At 53.4% G+C, this 19,918-nt stretch overlaps 2 protein-coding genes across 5 annotated transcripts in view; one reads left to right on the top strand and one right to left on the bottom strand.

Moving 5' to 3' along the window:
• The window catches only part of CCNI2 (cyclin I family member 2), an 8,287-nt gene extending 1,688 nt beyond the window's left edge, over positions 1 to 6,599 (top strand). Inside the window, 5 exon segments of the mRNA XM_027767649.1 lie at positions 2,415 to 2,486; positions 3,932 to 4,071; positions 4,953 to 5,232; positions 6,018 to 6,029; positions 6,166 to 6,599. Coding sequence (XP_027623450.1) covers positions 2,415 to 2,486; positions 3,932 to 4,071; positions 4,953 to 5,232; positions 6,018 to 6,029; positions 6,166 to 6,552 — 891 coding nt within the window. The 3' untranslated portion in view covers positions 6,553 to 6,599.
• A 4,192-nt stretch (positions 6,600 to 10,791) lies between these two features.
• SEPTIN8 (septin 8) overlaps positions 10,792 to 19,918 on the bottom strand; it is a 10,519-nt gene continuing 1,392 nt past the window's right edge. The window contains exons 2-11 of one of the 4 annotated variants that reach the window (XR_003547563.1): positions 19,548 to 19,668; positions 18,231 to 18,426; positions 17,724 to 17,910; positions 16,524 to 16,685; positions 15,865 to 15,961; positions 15,389 to 15,557; positions 15,067 to 15,199; positions 14,754 to 14,944; positions 12,019 to 12,144; positions 10,792 to 11,818 (exon numbers count right to left, since the gene is read on the bottom strand). Coding sequence is in view for 2 of the 4 variants with exons in the window: in XM_006166876.3 (XP_006166938.1) it covers positions 12,596 to 12,602; positions 14,754 to 14,944; positions 15,067 to 15,199; positions 15,389 to 15,557; positions 15,865 to 15,961; positions 16,524 to 16,685; positions 17,724 to 17,910; positions 18,231 to 18,397 (1,113 nt within the window). In the remaining 2 variants the exon portion in view is untranslated. Of the gene's footprint in view, positions 11,819 to 12,018; positions 12,421 to 12,452; positions 12,603 to 14,753; positions 14,945 to 15,066; positions 15,200 to 15,388; positions 15,558 to 15,864; positions 15,962 to 16,523; positions 16,686 to 17,723; positions 17,911 to 18,230; positions 18,427 to 19,547; positions 19,669 to 19,918 lie in introns of those variants that run through there. The other 3 variants (XR_003547564.1, XM_006166877.3, XM_006166876.3) reach the window with 3 other exon arrangements.

The raw sequence follows: 19,918 nt of genomic DNA, 5'->3' as shown, positions 1-19,918 counted from the left end.
CCTGGTTGGCTGCCGGCTACTGCTCCCCGAAACTGGCTCTGCGCCTCGCGGCCGCGGGTGGCGGGGAGCAAAGCCCAGGTACCGGTGCCCGGGGCGCGACCCTGCTTACGCAGGCACCGATTCCACCGGCTCCACCTGCACCGCACTCAGGTGCACAGCTTCCTGGAGTCGGGCGCTTTCCCAGGTATAGCAGACGGGCGTCACTTGCTGCTTGAACCGAGAAGGTGTCTCCCTAGCAGGTACACGGGAAGGGGGTCTGGTGGAGTTGGGGAGCTCTGCCTTGGCGGAAAGGGGCACGCGATGTGGCCCTGTGAATCTGTCAGCCCTTAGGAGCCCGGAGGCACTGGATCCCACAGGGATTTGAGATGAAGGGGTCTCTCACAGCCCCTGTGGTCACCTTAAGCAGTGGGCTCCTAGCATTGGTGGACTGAGACTGGCCACCAAAGACCTCCCAGCCCTCTCCTACCCCTCTTCCAGCAAGCCGGGATCCGCGATGCCTTCCAGAGGGCGGCGCTCCTGGGGCTTCAGAACATCTTTCACTTCTCCTACAGCACTTCTTAAAAAATAATTTATTTATCATTTTTTGAAGTCCCTATAGGGCATGTGTGCTCATCAAAGAGAGACAGAGAGAGAATGAGAATACAAGCCACCGTGTCAGGGACTTGAACCATGGTTAGCCATGTGAGAGTCCAGCATCTTAACCACTGCACCACCTGCTGGACCCTTCCTATAACACTTTTTTTTTTTTTTTTAAAGAGAGATCTTTTGCTATGGGACGCATGCCCTCCCTGGATAGAAAGAGAGACAGAAAGTGGGAAGTCACTTCCCAGGAGGGATGGCCACACCACAATCCCTTCTTCTCATTCTCCTTTTGGGATTTAGAAGGAGGACGCACACAGACCCCACCTGAGTTTCAGGCCACCAGGTCCAGGACTCAAACTGCGGTCTATTTTCTGGGAGTCCAGCAACATGACCATTAGCCATCTACGGGTCTTTTTTTTTTTTTTTTTTTTTTTTTTTTGAGAGGTTTTTGCTACAGGGTTCCTCCGATGGCCAGGAAGACAGAGAGACAGAAAGTGAGAAATCACCCCCCCAGGGGGGATGGCCATGCCACAATCCCTTCTCCTCCTTTCTCCTCTCAGGATCTTGGGCACACACACACACACACACACTCACGCACGCGTGAGCCTGGCGTGAGTTTAAGCCACCGGGTCTGGGACTCGAACCACAGTTAACTACATGGGAGTCCAGCAACATAGCCATTATGCTAACTGCTTGTCCCTGCTGGTCCTTCTTATACCACTTTTAAGCTGGCTCTCACCATCTTCCGCGGCCTCCTGGTTTCAGCCATGGTAGGGAGGCCTAGTGGGATGGGGACAGATGGTGGGAGAAGAAACTACTCACTGCCCTGAGAGGTGGGCAATCTCAGGGGCTCAAATGAAGACACAGAAACGACCTTGCTCGGAGGGTAGAGCTGGACTTGGTCGAGCTCCACATCCTACCAGCCTGTCAGTTTGGTGTCGTGTCAGAGTTGAACTTGGGGACCATACAAAAATACAATTGGAAAAGAACTTCCTGTGTCATGAAGATGTGCTTGTGCAGACCTGTGCAGCCGGGCTTGAGGTCAGGATGGCCCCATGTTGCCTGGAAGGGTGCCCCATTTCCCGCCTCCAGGCCCTTCGGGAAGGAATGCTACAGCCATCTGCAGTGTTAAGCATCAGGAGCATCTTCATTGGTCAAATCTAGAAATGGCACTGACTTTCTGCCTTGTGGAGGAACACACAGTCTTTTTTAAAAAAGGATAAAAGCAGGACCAGCAGGAGGCGTAATGGTTATGTTGCTGAACTCTCATGGAGTTGACCATGGTTCGAGTCCTGGACCCAGCAGCTTACAGCTTAAAACACGCTGGGCACGTGTGCATGTGTTCCCAAAATCCCAAGAAGAGAATGAAGGAGAAGGGATTCCCTCCTGGGGAATGATTTCTTGCTTTCTCTCTCTCTGTCTCTCAGGCAAGCAGACGCACCCTATAGCAAAAATCTCTCTTTAAAAAAAAAAGTACAAAAGCTTGGGTCCAGCAGGTGGTGTGGTGGTTAAGGTGCGGGACTCCCACCTCACTGACCCTAGATTGAGTCCTGGACACGGTGGCTTGAAAATCACACCAGGCACATGTGAATGCCCAAAATCCCAGGGGGAGAAGGGATTGTGACATGGCCATCCCCCCCTCCATCCCAGGGTGGGTGATTTCTCTCCCCCTCAAGTGCAAGTCCCCTATGGCAAAATCCTAAAAAAAAAAAAAAAAAAAAAGGGATAAAAGCTCATTTTCTTAAAAAAAAAAAAAAATTAAACCCACAGATGCTTTTCGGTTTGTTTCCGACATTCGTTTTCTTCTCAAATGTGTTTGTTCCATACTGCAGATAAAAGGGAGGTTACTCCAATGTGTCACAATTACTTCCTTGATACTTGCTGTAAAACTGAGTGGAGATGAGGTGTGACCCCCTGCAAGTCCCTGCCCGGTTGCATTTGAGGTGCGAGCGAGGGACACTGGAACACTCATGCTTCCTGAAGGGTCTGTGCCCTTTCAAGTGGTGGGTGTTTAGGGACTGTCACTAACTTTTTTCAGGATCTCCGCTCTCCTTTTCTCAGGCTTGTGAGATTGTGAGGCCTCACAAATGACAAGCTGGAATAGCTGAATTGTCCCAGCCTAGCAAACCCAGAGGCCCAAGCTCCTGGCGGAAACCTCTTTGTCGTTTGATGCCAAATGCCACCCCCCACTAAATAGAGGTACGTGCTGTTGGGCTAGGAAAAAAGGCCTCCCAAGTCACGTGGTTTAATGTCCACCTCCAGAAACGATGTCTAAGAAAGCCACGAGACGTAAGGACATGGCTGTGTCAGTAAGTCTGGTCCTCGGGGATGCTGAGGTCCTTCTCTGCAAGCGGCAGGAGAGGCATGTGTGGGGTGGAGAATCGCCCATGCGTGCTTTGGGCTTTTACAGGCCTCGAGGTTTCACTGTGGCTTCTGTTCGGGAGCAGTATCTCCTGACACCTTTGCCACTCCGCTCCCCTCTGGCCTGCGACCTCCCACTTGGGCGATGGCGAAACCACCACCATTTCCACAGAGTCTCCTTTGGCTGATCTCTGGTCTGAGGAGACAAGGAAGGTCTTGCCTGTGTGTCCTGTCCCAAACCATCAATAAAAATGTTTCTAACCCTGGTTATTAGAATACAGTTGGGGTTTCCCCAAACGTTGCTTTTGTCCTGCTAAAAATCAAGTAAATGACCCTCAAAAGAAGTATTTCTGGAGAGTACAGTAATACCTTGTTTATCTACAAAAGGCGGACGAAGCCTTTCATGCACTCGGTACTTGAATGTTTTCACATGGGTAAGCCTTTTTAGTACGTCTGAAGGAAAGTCGTAGTTTTTCCAGAACTGAAGCTCCTTTGAGGATGAAGGGAAGATAATGCAGTTGTGGTTGTGATGCTGCAAGAACTGTAGGTGGTTTTATCAAAGGGTCTGTCTGCTGCAGACTGGGGAGTTCGAAGACAATTATTTTTTTCTATGACAAACAGCTGTGGTAGGGATCGGGAACAGGAGGGGGCAGGACCCATGGGTCCTGGATAGCTGTGGGTGAGTTCGTGCACCTGAATGGGGGAGCTGGCACAACCCCAGCCTCCAAAGCACTTTTAGGTATAGGCTGGCGTGCACTTGGGATCAAGACCCGCTTGCAGAGGGTAACCATGTGATGTTGACAACACGACTACCTGGGACTTGAGAGCTAATGAAGAGCTGGCTTAGTTTAGGGGGAAGCCTTTTCTGTGGTAGGCCACTGTCACTAGAATAGTTCTAAAGTCATGGATGCCCAGTCCCCACAGATAAGAAAACAAAAGCTACTAGGCAATGGTGTAGGGCTTTGGCCTCTTTATTTTCTTTTTACAGTTAATTCCACGCATAGAAGACTTCATAAAGCACTGTGGCTCTGGCGATAGCCCGAATGAGCTACGGAGGATGGAGCTGGCTATTCTGGACAGACTGCACTGGAATCTCTGGATCGGGACGCCGCAGGACTTCGTGACTATAGTAAGTACGAGGAGTTTGCAGAGTCTACCGTAGACTCATCCGTCCTTAGGAACAGCTGTTCACAACGTCGGACGGCAAAGCACAGGCGTGCACACCTCCTTCACACATGCACCACTGCGAGTGACCCACAAGGCTCACGACACATGGAAGAGTGAAAATGGGTCTTAAATCCAACATAGTTCCACCAGACTCCCACTTCTAAAGGACATGAACTGTACAAAGATTTTTTTTTTCGGCACTATTATGGTGAGTTTCTCTTTTAAATACACACTGCAAAAATATTGAACTTTCCATTCTATGAATACTGTACATCAATAGCTTTGCTACGCTTTACACACATTCACTTAGCTGTCTTTATTCACCTACACACAATCCTTATTGAGGCTTTAGACCATATTGATCCGGCACTTAAAAAAATATCATACGTTAGTTTGGATTTCAGTTAGGGGAAGGATGGTTATCCTTAAGGATATGATTCTGTTAGTAAGGCAAAATTATGCATTGTGGAAATGTCATGGGGTTTGGGTTTGTTATGAAGCGTGAAGATTAAATCAGAAAAGGCTGTTGTACTATGAGAACTGGCTGTAGTTGCCAAGTTCCGGAGTATCTCCTCTTGTCAAGCAGATGCACGTTACTTTTCTGCTCCCTGTTGCTGTTTTTCAGAGTTGAAACATTGTCATTTAGGTACTTTGGGCTCATAATGATCTTGTCACAAAGCAGGCTCTCTTTTCTCTCCAGGGGTGGAGCTCAGCTTGGCCACAGAATGGGCATGAAGCTTTAAGCCCATCGTGCGGCCATGGATGGGAATGAAAAGGGTTGGGCAACATCTGATGCTCCCTGATGAAAATTTAAATTGTTTGCACTTTTGGTCATTGATATATGAAAAGTATGGGGTTTTCTGTCCTAACATTAAAAACCATAGTCTCCAGTTCCATGCCCTGGTGGTCCTGAGCTGGCCCCGTGGGGTTGAGCTGCTGCCTCAGAGGAATCCTTCCCTCCACGTCGCGTCCCTGACCAGGCAGCTGCAGCACTGTATGGCGGGCCACCAGCTGCTGCAGTTCAAGGGCTCCACACTGGCCTTGGTCATCATCACCTTAGAGTTGGAGAGGCTCATGCCCGACTGGTGTACTCCTATATCTGATCTGCTAAAGAAAGCACAGGTAGACATCAACTTTGCCCCAGACCAGGCCCTCAGTTTTGTCCCTTTAGCTTATGTATCTGTCCCCCAAAAGGTACCCATAGATCTTCTTGACCCTTGTGGTTGTCAGAAGATGCTTTGGCCATGATAACTCTGGGAAGAGCCTGCCTAAGGGCTAGGCTTCCATCTTTGACCATGCGCTATGGACTAGGGTATGGAACACATATTCCCTCACTGGACCAATAGGGGTGGGGTCCTTTGACAATGAGAGAAACTTTATCTCAACGGTAGCCCTTGTAGCCACAAAGATGGGGGAGGGGGAACATTTTCAGCTCAGGAGGCAGCAACCCTGACCTTGATATTGGGGAATGTAAATTCTAGACCCCTTACTCTGCATGAGTATATGGTGCTAGACTGGGGTACCATAAGGCAGGCACTTGTGGTGGGTAGCAGAGTCAGAATCTCTCAGGACAGGGGCCAGCAGTGGTTAAGGTATTGGACTCTCACGTGGTCGATTGTGGTTCAAGTCCTGGACCCAGCCAGCTTGAAATTCATGCCAGTCACATGTGCATGCATGCCCAACATTTCAAGAGGAGAATGGAGGAGAAGGGATTGTGGCACAGTCATCCCCCCCAGGGGGTGACTTCTCACCTTCTGTCTCTCTGGCGAGCACACATGCCCTATAGCAAAAATCTCTAATATAAATGAATGAGTGAAGGAATGAATGAATGAATCCCTCAGGACATACAGGTTAGGATGGAATGCATCGTTAGACTAATGATGGTTTTACTGAGGTTGGTGATGGAGGTCCCTGAGATGGTAGGGTTAATGCCCCTAGCTTGGATAGTTGAACCTTCCTGAAGTTGCTTCATGCTAACTTTTGGCACTGTGCAGCCTATTCCTCAGAAGGTAAGTGGTTCTGCTTCAAGGATGGCCACTCTGTTTCAACACTGAGCAGTACGGAGGCTGCAAGAAACTTGTGAAGCAGCAGCTGAGAAGTTTCTAGTCGGCCTCCTGCACAGACTTTCTGTCGCACCTGCCCACCTGCCTCCATGCCTTCAGAGCCCAGTGGGAGCCCTCCTGGCTTGGAGTCTATGAATTCTTTGGCCTTATGAATCCTGTAACAAGAAAGGACGAAAGTCCCACAGAGCAGAAGGAAGTAAGGGGGCAGGGCCGGGGCTGGATCAGTAGAGGTAAAGGTGGCCTGACAGACCTCGGACCTCTCTCCCCTCAGTCTCCCCTGGGTCTGAAGCCAGGGACAGTGAATAAATGCTCCACACGCAACCTGTCTGTCCTTCCTTCTCTGGTGAGGGCTGGTATTGGTTCAGGGCTGAAGGGCTAGGGCTGGTCCTGGCTGGTGAGTCCTTGTTGCTGTTCTCGCCAGAGCAGACCAGTCCTTCCAGACTCATCCCAAAACCATGTTCAGTGTTTCAAGTCCCAACTACCCAGCCTGTTGCTCCCAAAGTGGGAGTCTCTCCAGGTAACGTGACCGTGAAGTGGCCATGACTTCTGTCTCTTCACAAGCGCTGGGTTATAAACTATGCTTTGTTTAAATGAACAGTAACTTGAGCAGGCTTTTAGCATCTTTTCCTGTTACTCTTAAACTAGTTCATTAGTTGAACTACAGGAGCTGTACACAAACGGGTAGGTATTAGAGGGTGGCACTGTGATGCAGAGGTGCAGCTCTGAGCTTTTTGTTGGGACAAGCAGGTTCTGAGGCCAAGCCTGCGCCGGCCAGAGTGCTGCCAGGAGGAGGAGGTCTCCGGCCTGGCTGTGAGCGACCAGCAGCTGCCTCTCTGAAGCCACGATACTATAGCACCATTCTCTGAGCGGGGAGTGCAGCTGGCAGGGATGCCAGCTGGAGCCGCTGAGGATGTGAAGGACGGAGCTGCACATGTACAGGTGGTTTGTGAAGTCTTCGCACTCTGAATGGTTTTTTTGTAAACATGCTAAGCCACTGGGGGTGGGGGGGGTGATCTGTTAGGTGCGAGTGGTCAAGGACTAGCTATACTATAATCGTGTCTATTTATAGACTCAGTATACATCTCTCTTTTTTAATACAAATTTACTCATTGAGCTTTTGTACAAATGAACTCGAATTGCTCACAGCCCTGACTGAATCTCATTTTGCATTTATGGAATACTGTGTGCTTAGACCCGTTAGAGTCAAATAGAGGAGGAATGTTATCTTCTGGATCCTACCAATAACTGTCCTCTAATCCAGCACCCATTTTCTACATTGAGATGCTGAGGGTGCATGATGCTCATGGCCACGGTGCCCAGCAGGGGCCACAACCGCCCCTGCCTCCTCCCTTTGGTGTGAGTGGGCATTGCAGTGGGTGGGGCAGGAGCTCACCCAGAGAGCTGGCACCAGCTTGGGCTGGCTCAGGCTTTGGGGAAGAGTTGAGGGGCACTTGGACCTCTTAATCAGGTGGTTCTGGGTATAAGTGGGGCCCCATAGCCAATTCAACTCCTAGTCCTTGGAGAAAGGCAGAGGGCGAGCCTCAGTACTGGGGAAGGACGGGCTCTGCTGCTCCAGCGTCTGGAGATGACATACGGCTTCTCTGGGAAGCCCACCTGTGCATCGCTGAGGCACCACGCGCCAGCACGAGCCTGCCTGGGCTCAGCTCCCACCCTACCCTGCTCGAACACTTCTTCTGACACGGAGACTCACATCCCACCTCAGCCCAGAGACCGAGGATGCCTGTGGGGGAGGAAAAATGGACACAACACATCCTCCTTTAGTCCACCCCCACCGAAGGGCATGGATCGGTGAAGGACTGTGGCTGCAGAAGATGGAGATGGGACAAAGTTGAGAGGCCGGTGTGAAGTGGGGAATGTATATGGACCAGAGGAGGCACAGGGCAGGGGAGGCTCATGGGCTTTGCTTACACTCATCCAAATAGTACCTCTCCAAAAAGGTGAGCCGATTTGTACAATGTCCCCTCCACCCCGGAGCTTCCTGGAGAGACTGCTCCCCGCTACCTGCCCTCCACAGGTAGAGTTCAGCTATATGTCATTAGGGACGTCTGCATACTGGTCTCCCTCCCCGCCTGGCAGCTCCCCAGCTTGAGTTCCTGTTTTCTATTTTGGTCTTCCCAGAATCTACTCAATGCCCAACAGAGAACGCTCCTCAACAAATGGACCCATTCACGTGTCATCACTACCTTCAACCACTGGCCTTCCCGTCCCCAGCCAAATACTGCCTGCCCCCCAGGACTCCCTACCACTACGAAACCTCGTCTGGCCCACCAGCCCGCATCATCTGTGTATTTAACAATGACCACACTGCCACTGTTTCTCCATCTTCTCACTGTGATGCCGAAAAACAGCTGTAACTCAAGAATTAAGGGGACAGACTACTCACGTTCAAGCCCCAAGGCCTCCAGCCACTCACAATGTGACCTTGGACATTTAACCTTTCTGTGCCTTGCCAACCAAGTAGGGGAATAATGGTACGTAATGATGAGATCAGGATGAGGGTGAACGGGGTCAGGCACGCGATGCACTCCAGAGCCACGCCACACAAGCACGACGTGGCAGACCCCACGTCGAGCCTCCTTGGTGAGAACATGAACCTTCTGAGGGCAGGGTGTGCCTTCCCGTGTCCAGCACCCAGTCGCCCAGTGAAGATTCATGAGCACAGGGGGCATCTTCTCCACCCTCACTGTGACACCCCCTCTATTCCACTCCCGCCCCAGAGTCTTTACAAAGGCCTGTAGCAGGATTTACAATTAAAACATAATTTCCACAGAAGTAGCTGACCCTCACAGAGTTCACAGAAAAGGCAAGCTGTAGTTTACCACAGTTGTAGTAGATTAATAGGCTCAGAAAACTTGTTACATCAGAAAAGCTACTGCCCAAAAAAGACACCACAAAAACTCAAAATAAATGCAAAATTTAATGGGAAAAAAAAAAAAGAGTACAAAGTGAATGGAGAGGAACAAAAACAGTCAATGAATGAGGGAGTAAATGAATTAACACGTGAAGCAGTTTTTAGGAAAGCATGTTAACATAACAGACTAGCAAACCACACTTCCCTCTGGCCTCTTATCCAGTAACAGGAGCCCCCCCTTAACAGGGAACCCACAAATAGACATGTACAAACACATACGCATCTGTCCACACAATGACAAACCACCTAGCCATGTCCCGGGAGGCCATACATCCTCTGGTGTATGCCCGCCAACCTGGTGCTAGCTAGTAGCGGCATCCGCTTTCTCTCTCTCGAGTCCCGGTTTGGACAATAAATTATAGGGTGACTCCACCTCAGTCCAGCATGGTTCGTGCTGGTCAATGCCCATACATTCCCAAATGACAGCCCCAGTAATGCCAACAAATGATACTAAGGAAGAAAGCAAAGGTAGACCAGATCCTGCAGAGTGGGCTCACTGCCATGAGGAGTAGCTTGTTAAATAACGAGGAGTTTTAGGCTCACCTCGTGCACCAAGGATTAATTTGCTCTTAGCTAAAGGTGGCAACACTCCCAATACAAACAGCAGAGGGAGGTGCAGTGAAGCTCATCGGAGTGGATGGGACCTGCAGGTAGCTCAGACCCTAGGAGATGCAAGTCTACTGGGTCCCCCCAGAGATGCTCTGACGTCTTCGGCCTGCAGGTCATCATACTTAAATACGGCCTTCAGTCTGAGTGTGGCTGAGGCTGCAGCGGATGGGCGGCAAAATCTGCCCACTCCATGGTCTCTACCCACGATCTAAGAGTCCTTATTTCTTATTTAACCAGGGAACCTGGGCCATCAAGACTCACCTTTGGGAATATATTAGGTGAAAGAAGCTATCTTAAACATCATACGTTGACCCAACTGAATATACGTTCAGACCATAATTACCTTAAAGGTGAGCAGCTCCCAGTTCACGCCTGCCTTAGATACACTGGTTTACTCTTAGATACCCACACTGCGGCTTTGATTTCAGTCATAGCCACAGGTGGACAGGTGGATGCGCTGTGACGCGAATAAAGCTTAATTTTTAGGGTGCCTTCTAAGGCCTTGACCTAATTTTATATCCACAGTCTTTAAAAAAAAATAAAAACTTCCTAAATAGTTCAAGTTGCCAGCCCCACAACACCTGGATCCATCCTGGTCATGGCATAACACTTGGCGGATTTTCACTCTGAGCATCAGTGAAACCCGCTCTCGCCCTGGCGAGTGGAGCCCCTCACAGATAAAGCCTGCCTCTTTCTGGCCAGGCCTCAGCGGACATACCTGGCTCACCCCTCTGCCTCGCTCTGAGTGGAACATCATCTCAGGGGAGGCAGAAGGCCAGACTCGGTTCTGAAAAATGAAAATAAGCAGACCAGGCAGAAAGGGAAACAGGGATGGCGGGAAGATGGAGGGAAGATGAAAAACTACCAACCCCAAACAAAGGCGAGCACAACCTTGGGGCTTCCGGTAGGGACTGTGCTGGACTGCGAGCTCCCGGGGGGGAGGCCGCACATTCCTCTGGAGCCCTGTGCCTGCACAGAGCTGCGTCAACATTCAGGGAACCCTTCCTTTCCCTGTTCGTCCTCTCCCATCCTGCCAGGCTGCACTGTCAACCCCGGCACTCGCGGGGGCTTTCGCTCTGAGTGGAACATCATCTCAGGGGAGGCAGAAGGCCAGACTCGGTTCTGAAAAATGAAAATAAGCAGACCAGGCAGAAAGGGAAACAGGGATGGCGGGAAGATGGAGGGAAGATGAAAAACTACCAACCCCAAACAAAGGCGAGCACAACCTTGGGGCTTCCGGTAGGGACTGTGCTGGACTGCGAGCTCCCGGGGGGGGAGGCCGCACATTCCTCTGGAGCCCTGTGCCTGCACAGAGCTGCGTCAACATTCAGGGAACCCTTCCTTTCCCTGTTCGTCCTCTCCCATCCTGCCAGGCTGCACTGTCAACCCCGGCACTCGCGGGGGCTTGTAAACCCACAGGAGCCCGTAGAATCAATGCTGCTGGTACTTCCTCATGCAGCTGAAGGCGGACAGTGCCTCTGCCACTCGTTTTCCCTTAAATTGGCGACATACAGCAGACACCTTCATCTCTCTGCTTTGTGACTCAGCTAGGAAAGAAGAAAAGCGTCCTCGAGGTAACAGCCTTTCCCTCACTGAACACTCTTCGCATTTGCAATATGCAGGATTGGCTTGGGAGTCTTCACTGCAGTCAGACACTTCACACACACACACACACACACACACACACACAGGCACACAGAGTTGGTCCCCATTTACAGGTAGCACCTATGGGGTTCAGAGACCACGGCTTCGGCTGCTGTTCCATTTACATTCACAGTAAAAACTGGACGTGGTCTTGTTCCACTTTCATCCGGAAAGAAATTCCAAACACTGTCATTGCAGGAAGTTTATTACCCCCCTCTCCCTATGTATTATAGGGGTACTTCATACATAAGAAAGGTTTAGAGCTATTTTTAGTTTAAAAAAAAAAATCAGAGACTCTGTGTTACTTATGAAAATAACGGGAGAGGATATTATTTGTCTTTACTCTGGTGCCAAAATAAAAATCTAGTTATTATTGAAATTAAGCTCTAGGTTAGAAAAATTAAAATGAAGGGGAACTGGGCAGATTTTACGGCATGGGATCCAGACCATGCGGCTGCACCTACGGCACCACGTGAGTCGCCATCCTGACACGGCACAAATGAGGCCCAGCACCGCCAGCTGGGGCCACACAGAACTGCTCCGTCAAGGAATAGTGACACTGTAAATGGAAGACCAGCCACTGGCTCTGAAAAAAACAAACCTCGTCAGTTTTGGATTCCAGCATTCATGGCTTTTACGAGTTTGCAGAGAGAGGGGTACCTACGGCACCACGTGAGTCGCCATCCTGACACGGCACAAATGAGGCCCAGCACCGCCAGCTGGGGCCACACAGAACTGCTCCGTCAAGGAATAGTGACACTGTAAATGGAAGACCAGCCACTGGCTCTGAAAAAAACAAACCTCGTCAGTTTTGGATTCCAGCATTCATGGCTTTTACGAGTTTGCATAGAGAGGGGTGGCCCGCCCGGCCAGGGGGCAGCCTGGGGCCGGGATGGGACTGGGGCAGGGGCAAAGCAAAGCTGTAAACACTGGAGTCTGTACCAGCTCCCAGTCCGTCCTCACACCATGTTATGGGAGAAGGGTCACAAGGTGTAACTCAAGCAACTTAACACATGAAAGTCTAAAGTCCGCTCTTGACATGTAAGTCTGTGCGTGCGTTAACTGAAAAATAAAAATAAAACAAACAAAACAAAAGACACACATTAAAAGATAGGCAGACCAAATCAAACAGAAGCAAAAGACAGCAAGGTGGACACGGGGAAAGGGCAGTCAGTGTGGCATTTGTGACGAGCAAAGCAGAGAATTCGCTTCAGTTTGTGGCGTCCCGGGTTGAGGGTCAAGATCTGATTGAGAAGTAATTTTGCAAAAATGGATTAAAATGTGAAGAATAAGGACAGTCAAACCATTCCACTAAATGGCCATGAAAAACACCACTGCTCCCACCCCTCAAATGCTCTCCCGACTCACCCTATTCCCTCGACCCCCCCACCTGACTCCAGCCTCCACATGGGGAGGCCCGCCTGGGAAGAGAGTTCCCTCTCCCAGAGGCCAAACTGACTGAGGCTTTCTGGCGTGTCCAGCAAACAGAGAAAACCTGTTTCCAAGGCCCAGGCCTGGAGAACACTCCAAGGAGCCCAGGCCTGATAGGAAGAGCAGGGAGACCGGACACCAGTAACCAGCCCCATTCTGAGAGCTGTGCTAACACCCTGCTGGACTGATTGCAACCTGCCGAGGGGCCCGCAGGCCAGACTTGGCCACAGGGCCTGGCCTTCAACTTCCGGGTGGCTTCTCCACAGCTTATCTCTTGGGGAGGGACCCTGCCTGCCTACCTCTTCCTTATCAAGACGGCTAGGGCCAGCTCACTGTGGATGCCAGTACTCGGGTCATAGCCCTCCACCTCCAAAAGAGCCACCAGCTTGAAACCCACACAGACTCTAACCCATAGATCCCCAAGCCAAGAGCTAGATGCGGGGCCAGGACTGGAAGCAAGTGCAAAGGGCAATCGTGTAGTTGAGGGGAGTGGGGGCTAGGGCCCTCCCCGGGCACAGGCAGAGGCTCGTCTGTCCCAGCTGTCAGCCATGGAGCACCGGGATGGAGGAGACTACGAAAAGGAGATGAGCCTGTCCCCAGGCAGAGGACAGGCCTTAGGATGAGAACTGACATCAATTCCTAAGCGCCTGGTTCTGTCCCACTGGTCTCCCCCAGGCAGAAGCCATCTAAGGTTCTCTTTCTCGCTATGCACCTGTGTGCACGTGTGTGTTGCGAGACATGTGCCAGAGTGTGATTGTAATGGGGCAGGAGAGACCGCGTGTGCGTGAATGTGCATGTTAGGGAATGAACAGAGGGTTGGGAGGGTGCTATAGCCAGAAGCAGCACCCCAGGGCCACTGCTGACTACATACTGGACAGCCCTAACCACTTGACTCCACTGCCACCAAGGAAAGGAGGGCTTGGGCGCTCACATCCCCAATATTCCAGAAGAACATAGAGCGCAGGGGTCAGGAACCTGTTTGGTTCCTGAGCTGGCAAGACAAGGATGGTACCTGATCCAGGTCAGGGGGAGGGAAACCCAGGAGCAGATGAGACTCCCCAGAGTGGGACTGGTGGGGGACTCTGAGTGAAGTGGGCTGGGGAGAGATGCCAGGAGCCGGGCATCTGGGCTCCAGCTCAGGGTATGGAGATGGGCTATGAGAAACACCATGGAGAAGTGGCTCAGAGTTGCCCCCATCTGGCCAATAAGATGACTGCACTCCTGCAGGTGGAAACACCTTGCCCCTGAGTCCTCCTCCTCCACTTTCTGCAGGAACAACTCCGGCCTCTACCTCAGGGGCACCACAGCCCGGCAGAACCCATAGAGCCCCTCCAGGGAGCCACCATCCCTTCCTTCAGCCCCATGTGCCTTCAAAACAGCAGCACAGTGATCACAGTGTGTGTGGGGCCGTGCTGGCCAGGGGCTCGAGTGCCCGCTGTTCTCAGGTACCACCTGCCAGCCCCCGCCACAGAGGCAGAGGAGGCATGCACCACGGCTGCCCCAGCAGCCACTGCAGAAGCTTCTGGAACCTGGCTGGCAGTGCTGACATTGGCAGGACCGGTCTTTCTCTTGGCCTGAGACCCCTATAGTGACACTATCTTGGGCTACGCCTGGCTGCGTGGCCCAGTCTCAGCATACTGCAGCAGGGTCCCCGATACTGAGGGGGAAGACAGCAAAGGGGAGATGAGGATGGGGTGAGAGGGGCGAGGCAGACTCGAGCTCAAGATCTGTGCTAGAGAGAGTGCATGAATGTGAACGAGACAGAGACCCAGGCTGTGAGAGCTCCAGACCAATGAAAGAGAAAGCAAAGGAAAATGGAGTGATAAAGTCCGGAGAGCCAGTTAGAGAGTGCAAAATAGCAAATGAGCCAGAGAGGGCGAGAACAAAGTGGAGGGGAGGGCCCGGCAGCAGAGTGAGCAGCAGGAGGGAGAGGAGGCGGCGCAGGGAGGGAGCCCACCACCTACTTCTTCTTGTCCTTGTCCTTCCGCAGGGGCTGCTGTGAGGTGGCGTGCAAGGCCTGAGACTGCAGGGCCTCCACGGCGGCCTTCCTGCGGTTGAAGGCGCTGGTCTCCTCATCCAGCTCCCGGCGCTTCTCCTCCACCTTGCGCTTCTCCTCCTGGTGGACGCGCTTCAGGTGCTCGAACTTCTCGTGGAGCTGGGAGTGGAAGATGGAGGGGTGGGCTTCAGTGCAGGGTGGGGGGATAAGGTGCCCAGGCCCTCCCCCCACTGCCAGCCTGGCTCCCCCTCCTCCTCCGCACACCCCAAGCCGGCACTCACCTCCCTTTCCTTCTCCTTCAACTCCAGCTCCGTCTCCTTCACTTTGTTGACGAACATCTGCCTCATCTCCTCCTCCTTCCTCTGCAGCTCGCTCAGGAACTCCTTCCTCTTGGCCTCGTAGGTCTCCTGTAGGCTGTGGAGACGCAGAGAAGGCCCATGGGGTTATGGCAGGACAGAGCTGGGAGAGTCACAGAGAGTCACGTGGGCGACGGGTGTAAGCGCGCTGGGCTCCCCAGAGCTTCTGGCTGGCTTGTTAGGCCTGGAAGGCAGATGGCTGCTCGGCAAGTTGTGGGGCCAGCATGCTCCCTGTGCAGGCAGTCACCTGAAGGGCTGGCTGTCACCGTCACTGTCCTGGAAGCCCATCTCCTCCAGCTTGCACCGCCGGTAAAGCTCATAGTGCCGACTATGGGTCTGTTCTCGGAGGTCCTCCATGTTCACCCGGATCAGCATCTCTCGGAGTTTCACGAAGTCACAGTGATTCTCGTTCTCCACTGAAAGCAGAGGGCACGTGGGGCGTCGGGCAGGCACAGGGGTGGGAGGGGACGACAGAGCATGAGACGTGGTTGGGATGCTGGCAGCAGCTCCGCAGTCAGGGCGGGCACCCGGGTGGGTGGTGTTAGGCAGCGTGCAGGGAGGGGAGTGGCCAAGGTGCTAGCAGCAGCTCCAGAGTCAGGGCAGGCACCCAGGTGGGCAGAGGGTGTGGGGGCCAGCACATGGGACAATGGTCAGGTGCTAGAGGCAGCAGGACAGCGATAAGTTGAGGCCCTGGCTGGGCACGTGCTCTCCCTCCACACTCACCCTGCACCACTCCCCACGGGTACTGCCGCGCTCGGACCAGCTTGTTCCCCACCTTCACCTCCTCGGTGCTGCCCACCACGGCAAAGGGCAGGTGTGCCTGAAAAGGACCCAAGTGCGCAAGAGCCAGAGCTGATGCGGGCTAATGTCAGCCTCTTCCTCGCAGCCCCTGGGTCCAGAGGGAGGGCTCCCAGGCCTGAGCAGAGGCCCTGAAGCAAGATGCTCACTTCCTAGCTCTCTTCTGAAGAAATCTGGACCCTCGATCAGGTGAGTGGGCTGAAGCCCTGACCCCTCTCCCTGGTGTTCCCAACTCTCAGGTCCTGAGTGTCGTTAGAGCCCCTTGGAAGGACCTGTGGGCCTGGCTCCCTTCCTGGTTCCCAAGTCCCAGTTCCAAGCCTGCTCACTCTGAGGTTTCAGGTTCCCACCCTGAGTCCAGATCCATGACATGTAAACCCAGGATCGCTCCAGTGTAGGCCCAATGCCCGGTTCTCCTGTGCCCTGCCCACGGGGTGGAGGACTGGCCACCTCCAGATGCCCACCCACCCATCCTGGACAAGCTAAGGTGGGAAACCTGGTCGACAAGTCTCCTAGGGCTGTGTGAGATACGGGAGAGCTCTGCGCCCTCCAGCCCAGGAGCCCTGAAGCCCTTGGCCAACACTCACATTCATGACCGCGTTAATCTCCGCAACAGCCTCGTCGTCTGTGGGAAACTGGTAGATCTGGACCCCGTTGCTGACCAGCTCACCCATGATCTTGATCTTGAACTTGTGGAGCTCGCTCTTGGAGATGGTATCAGCCTTGGCGATGATGGGAATAATGTTCACCTGCGAGGACCAGGGGAGGGGACAGCAGGTGGGTGAGCTATTGCAAACAATGACCCCCTACTGTGGGCTGTCCTGCCCAGTCCACATCCCGGGGTGGAGGGGTAAAAAGCCAGAGAAAGGGAGCTGCTCCTGTGAGAACAAACCTAGTCACCTGTGGCCATTCGGATGGCTGTGACAATTGGCTGCAGTACTTCCTACAGCCCTGGTTACCCCAGACCACCAGCCAGCCCTAAGCTGGGTCCCCTGGGCATAACCGGCTTTGATCTCTTGTGCTCTGAAGGTCTAACTGGGCTGGGGCCTGGCAGAAGCAGTGGCGGGGCTGAGCTCCCACCAAGCAGGGAAGATGGCCCATCAGCACAGCCAAAGGAAGAGCTCGGTCTCCCAGACCAACAATGGTTACCCCATCCTTCACAGTGAAAATTCACTGCTAAGGCAGGGAGGGCAGCCACGTGAGGACTGACAGGTGACTTGACTGTGGGGGTCATGCCTTTCAGGACCCCCAACCCTTCCTGTCATTCCATGAAGCTGTCCTCACAATCTCCTCACTCACATCCCAACTCTGGGGCTTAACTGTCCTCTCCCTAGAGGGCTCAGAAGAACCACAGAGGTTCAAGGTTCTTGTCAGGGAGGAAAAGGGAAGTGAAGAGAGGAACCGGGAATTAGGAATGAGAGAGAGAACACGAGGAGAGGGGGTTGAGGGAAGGCGGATGCCCTGGGGAGATGGCCAGAGGGAAGTGGAGAGAGGTAACTCGAGGAAGAAGGGGGGAGGAGGCTGCAAGGCTGAGGACGAGAACTGATTCAGCTAGAAGGAAGAGGCTCGGGGCTGGACTCTCCTCTGGAGAAAGAGCCCAGGGTGCTGGGGGACTTTGGGACAGTAGAGACAGATGCAGAACAAAATACAGAGAGAACCAAGCCAGGCAGGCGGTCTGCAAGGCCCCGTCGGTCCCCGAGGACTGCGTGGACAGTCACACTGCAGCCACCACATCCCTTCCCAGTGGAAGACCACGACGCCCGTGGAACAAGTGCCAAGGGACGTACCTTGCTGTCCAGTTTCTTCATGGTCACCAGATCCAGGGACTTCAGGGAGTGCCCTGTGGGCGTGATGAAGTAGAGGCAGACGTGGATCCTCGTGTCATGGTAGTCGAAGAGTGAGCGGCGGATCTTCAGCTCCTCCTGCAGGTAATTTTCAAACTGCGCATCGATGTAGTCGACGATAGGCCTGTAACTACAGACAGCTCTATCACCTAGGAGGCGGGCGGCTGAGCAGGGCCTGTGGGCTCAGGGCCAAGCCAGGCTGCCCTGGCCCTTCCTCCCCAGGGACAAACCACTTCTGCCTGGGGAATCCCTGTGTGGGCCCCTGGAAGGAGCAACTGGTCAATGAGTGCCCACAGGGCCTCAGATGTTCCCCCAAGAGGTCCTCCCCTGGCCCCCTGGAGTGCAGTGCAGGGCAATGGGGGTGGGCAGGCGTGCTCGGGCAGTCTCAGCACCAGGGCCGGTGGGGTGAGACGGGATGAGGTTGGGTGAGCTGTCCTTCCCGCCTCTTGCCTCTCATCCTTATTGATCTGGTCCCCAAAGCCCACGGCGTCCACAATGGTCAGCTTGAGCTGCACGTTGCTCTCTTGGAGGTCGTAGGTCTGGGGCCGCAGGCGCACACACGCCTCATGGTGACTGGCTTCCTCTGTCTCGAAGGTCGTGTTGAAGAGTGTGTTCATCAGTGTGGACTTGCCGATGCCAGTCTCCCCTGGGAGCGGGGACAGGAGGGGGGGACATAGATGTCAAAGGCTGGAGTAGGGCTGTCCTTGGTTGGTGGCTAGGCCAAGTGGGGCTCGGGCACCCTCAGTCCCCATACGAGAGAGGGGCAAGCCACTGGCTCTATCCTCCCTGCCCCCATTCCCAGGAACTAGCCTTTCCTCAGTGGTCTCAGAACGAATGTGGAAGAAAGAGCCAAAAGGTGGACTCAGACACAAGACATGGCCAGGCAGGGTATGACACGTTTCCTCAGGGAGTGGGTAAGAAGCAGAGCTGGGCAGGTGTGCACACACCACTGGACACGACTCCGCTGACCTCAGTGGGGTCCACCTAACAGCCTGTTCTGCATGGCAGCCTCCCAGGAAAGGCTCACAGGGGCCAGCAGCCACCACATGCCCTGGCAGCTCCAGCTTCATGACTGGGGGTGTGTGTGTGTGGGGTTCTGCACAGGCTCCTTCCGAGAGGCCCCTGCAGAGGGTCTGAAAGAGCACTTTGTGCCCTCTGTGAGTTCCAGACCTTGAGGCGCATGGAGCCCCTAGAGCCTCCCTGTGGGGGCATGTTCTTTCAGATGTTTTCCAGAGCTTTTGATACATACCATGGTGGCATCTTGCCTACCACAGTGTCCTTGACACAGAAGAATAAATGTGTTCATTAAAAAAATTATTTATTAATTTATTAGTATTACTTTTTTTTTTATTTGACCAGAGAAAAGGAAAATGAGAAAACAAACCGCCAGATCTGAGACTCAAATCCCTGTCGGTTAAGTGGGAGTCCAGTGCTTTAACCACCATGCCACCTGCCAGCCCCACAGGTAAGTGTGTTCTAAGCAAACAAATGAACACATCAGTCGACACCTCTGTGATGAGCACTGGCAGCTGACGAAGCACTGCCACGCGCCTAATTCTGCTGACTCTCCGTGATGGCTCTGAGTCAGGCCTTGGCTCCAACTCTCTTTGACCCTGGCAGAGACACTAACCCAGCCCTCACCCTTCCATTTTCCCCTACCTGGGAAGTCACCTGGCAGCACAACCCACACCCAGGGCAGCAGCGCCCCCTCTCCCAGCGGGTTCCCAGCCATCCCTGAGGCTGGCCCGGCCGGGCCCTGTCACTCACCCACACAGAGGATGTTGAAGCTGAAGCCCTGAGTGACCGACTTGCTGACCAGTTGGTCAGGGAGACTGTCGAAGCCCACATGGCCGCCCAGGGAGAGGCTCCGGGGCTCTGGCTCTGTGTTCTGCCAAGAGTGGAAAAGCAAGACAGTGAGACCCCTGGGGAGAAAGGCCAAGCTGGGGGACGCTAAGGCTGAGTTAGAGCAGCTGTGCCCCTCTTGACTGCGTTCTCAGCAAACCTCAGGATACACCTGAGTGCACCAGAGCTCAGCGCCCGGCCATGTTTCCACACAGGAGCCCAACAACCCTTGGGGAGTCCCGCCTTTCATCCTGTGGCTCTGCTCCACCTGGATGGCCAGCAATGACCAGGAATGC

This window comes from Tupaia chinensis, unplaced genomic scaffold (genome assembly GCF_000334495.1).
Source record: "Tupaia chinensis unplaced genomic scaffold, TupChi_1.0 Scaffold144346_1, whole genome shotgun sequence".
In the NCBI taxonomy this organism is placed as follows: domain Eukaryota; kingdom Metazoa; phylum Chordata; class Mammalia; order Scandentia; family Tupaiidae; genus Tupaia; species Tupaia belangeri.
Note: the sequence above shows the minus strand (reverse complement) of the source record. Positions and strands in the feature narration are given on the sequence as shown.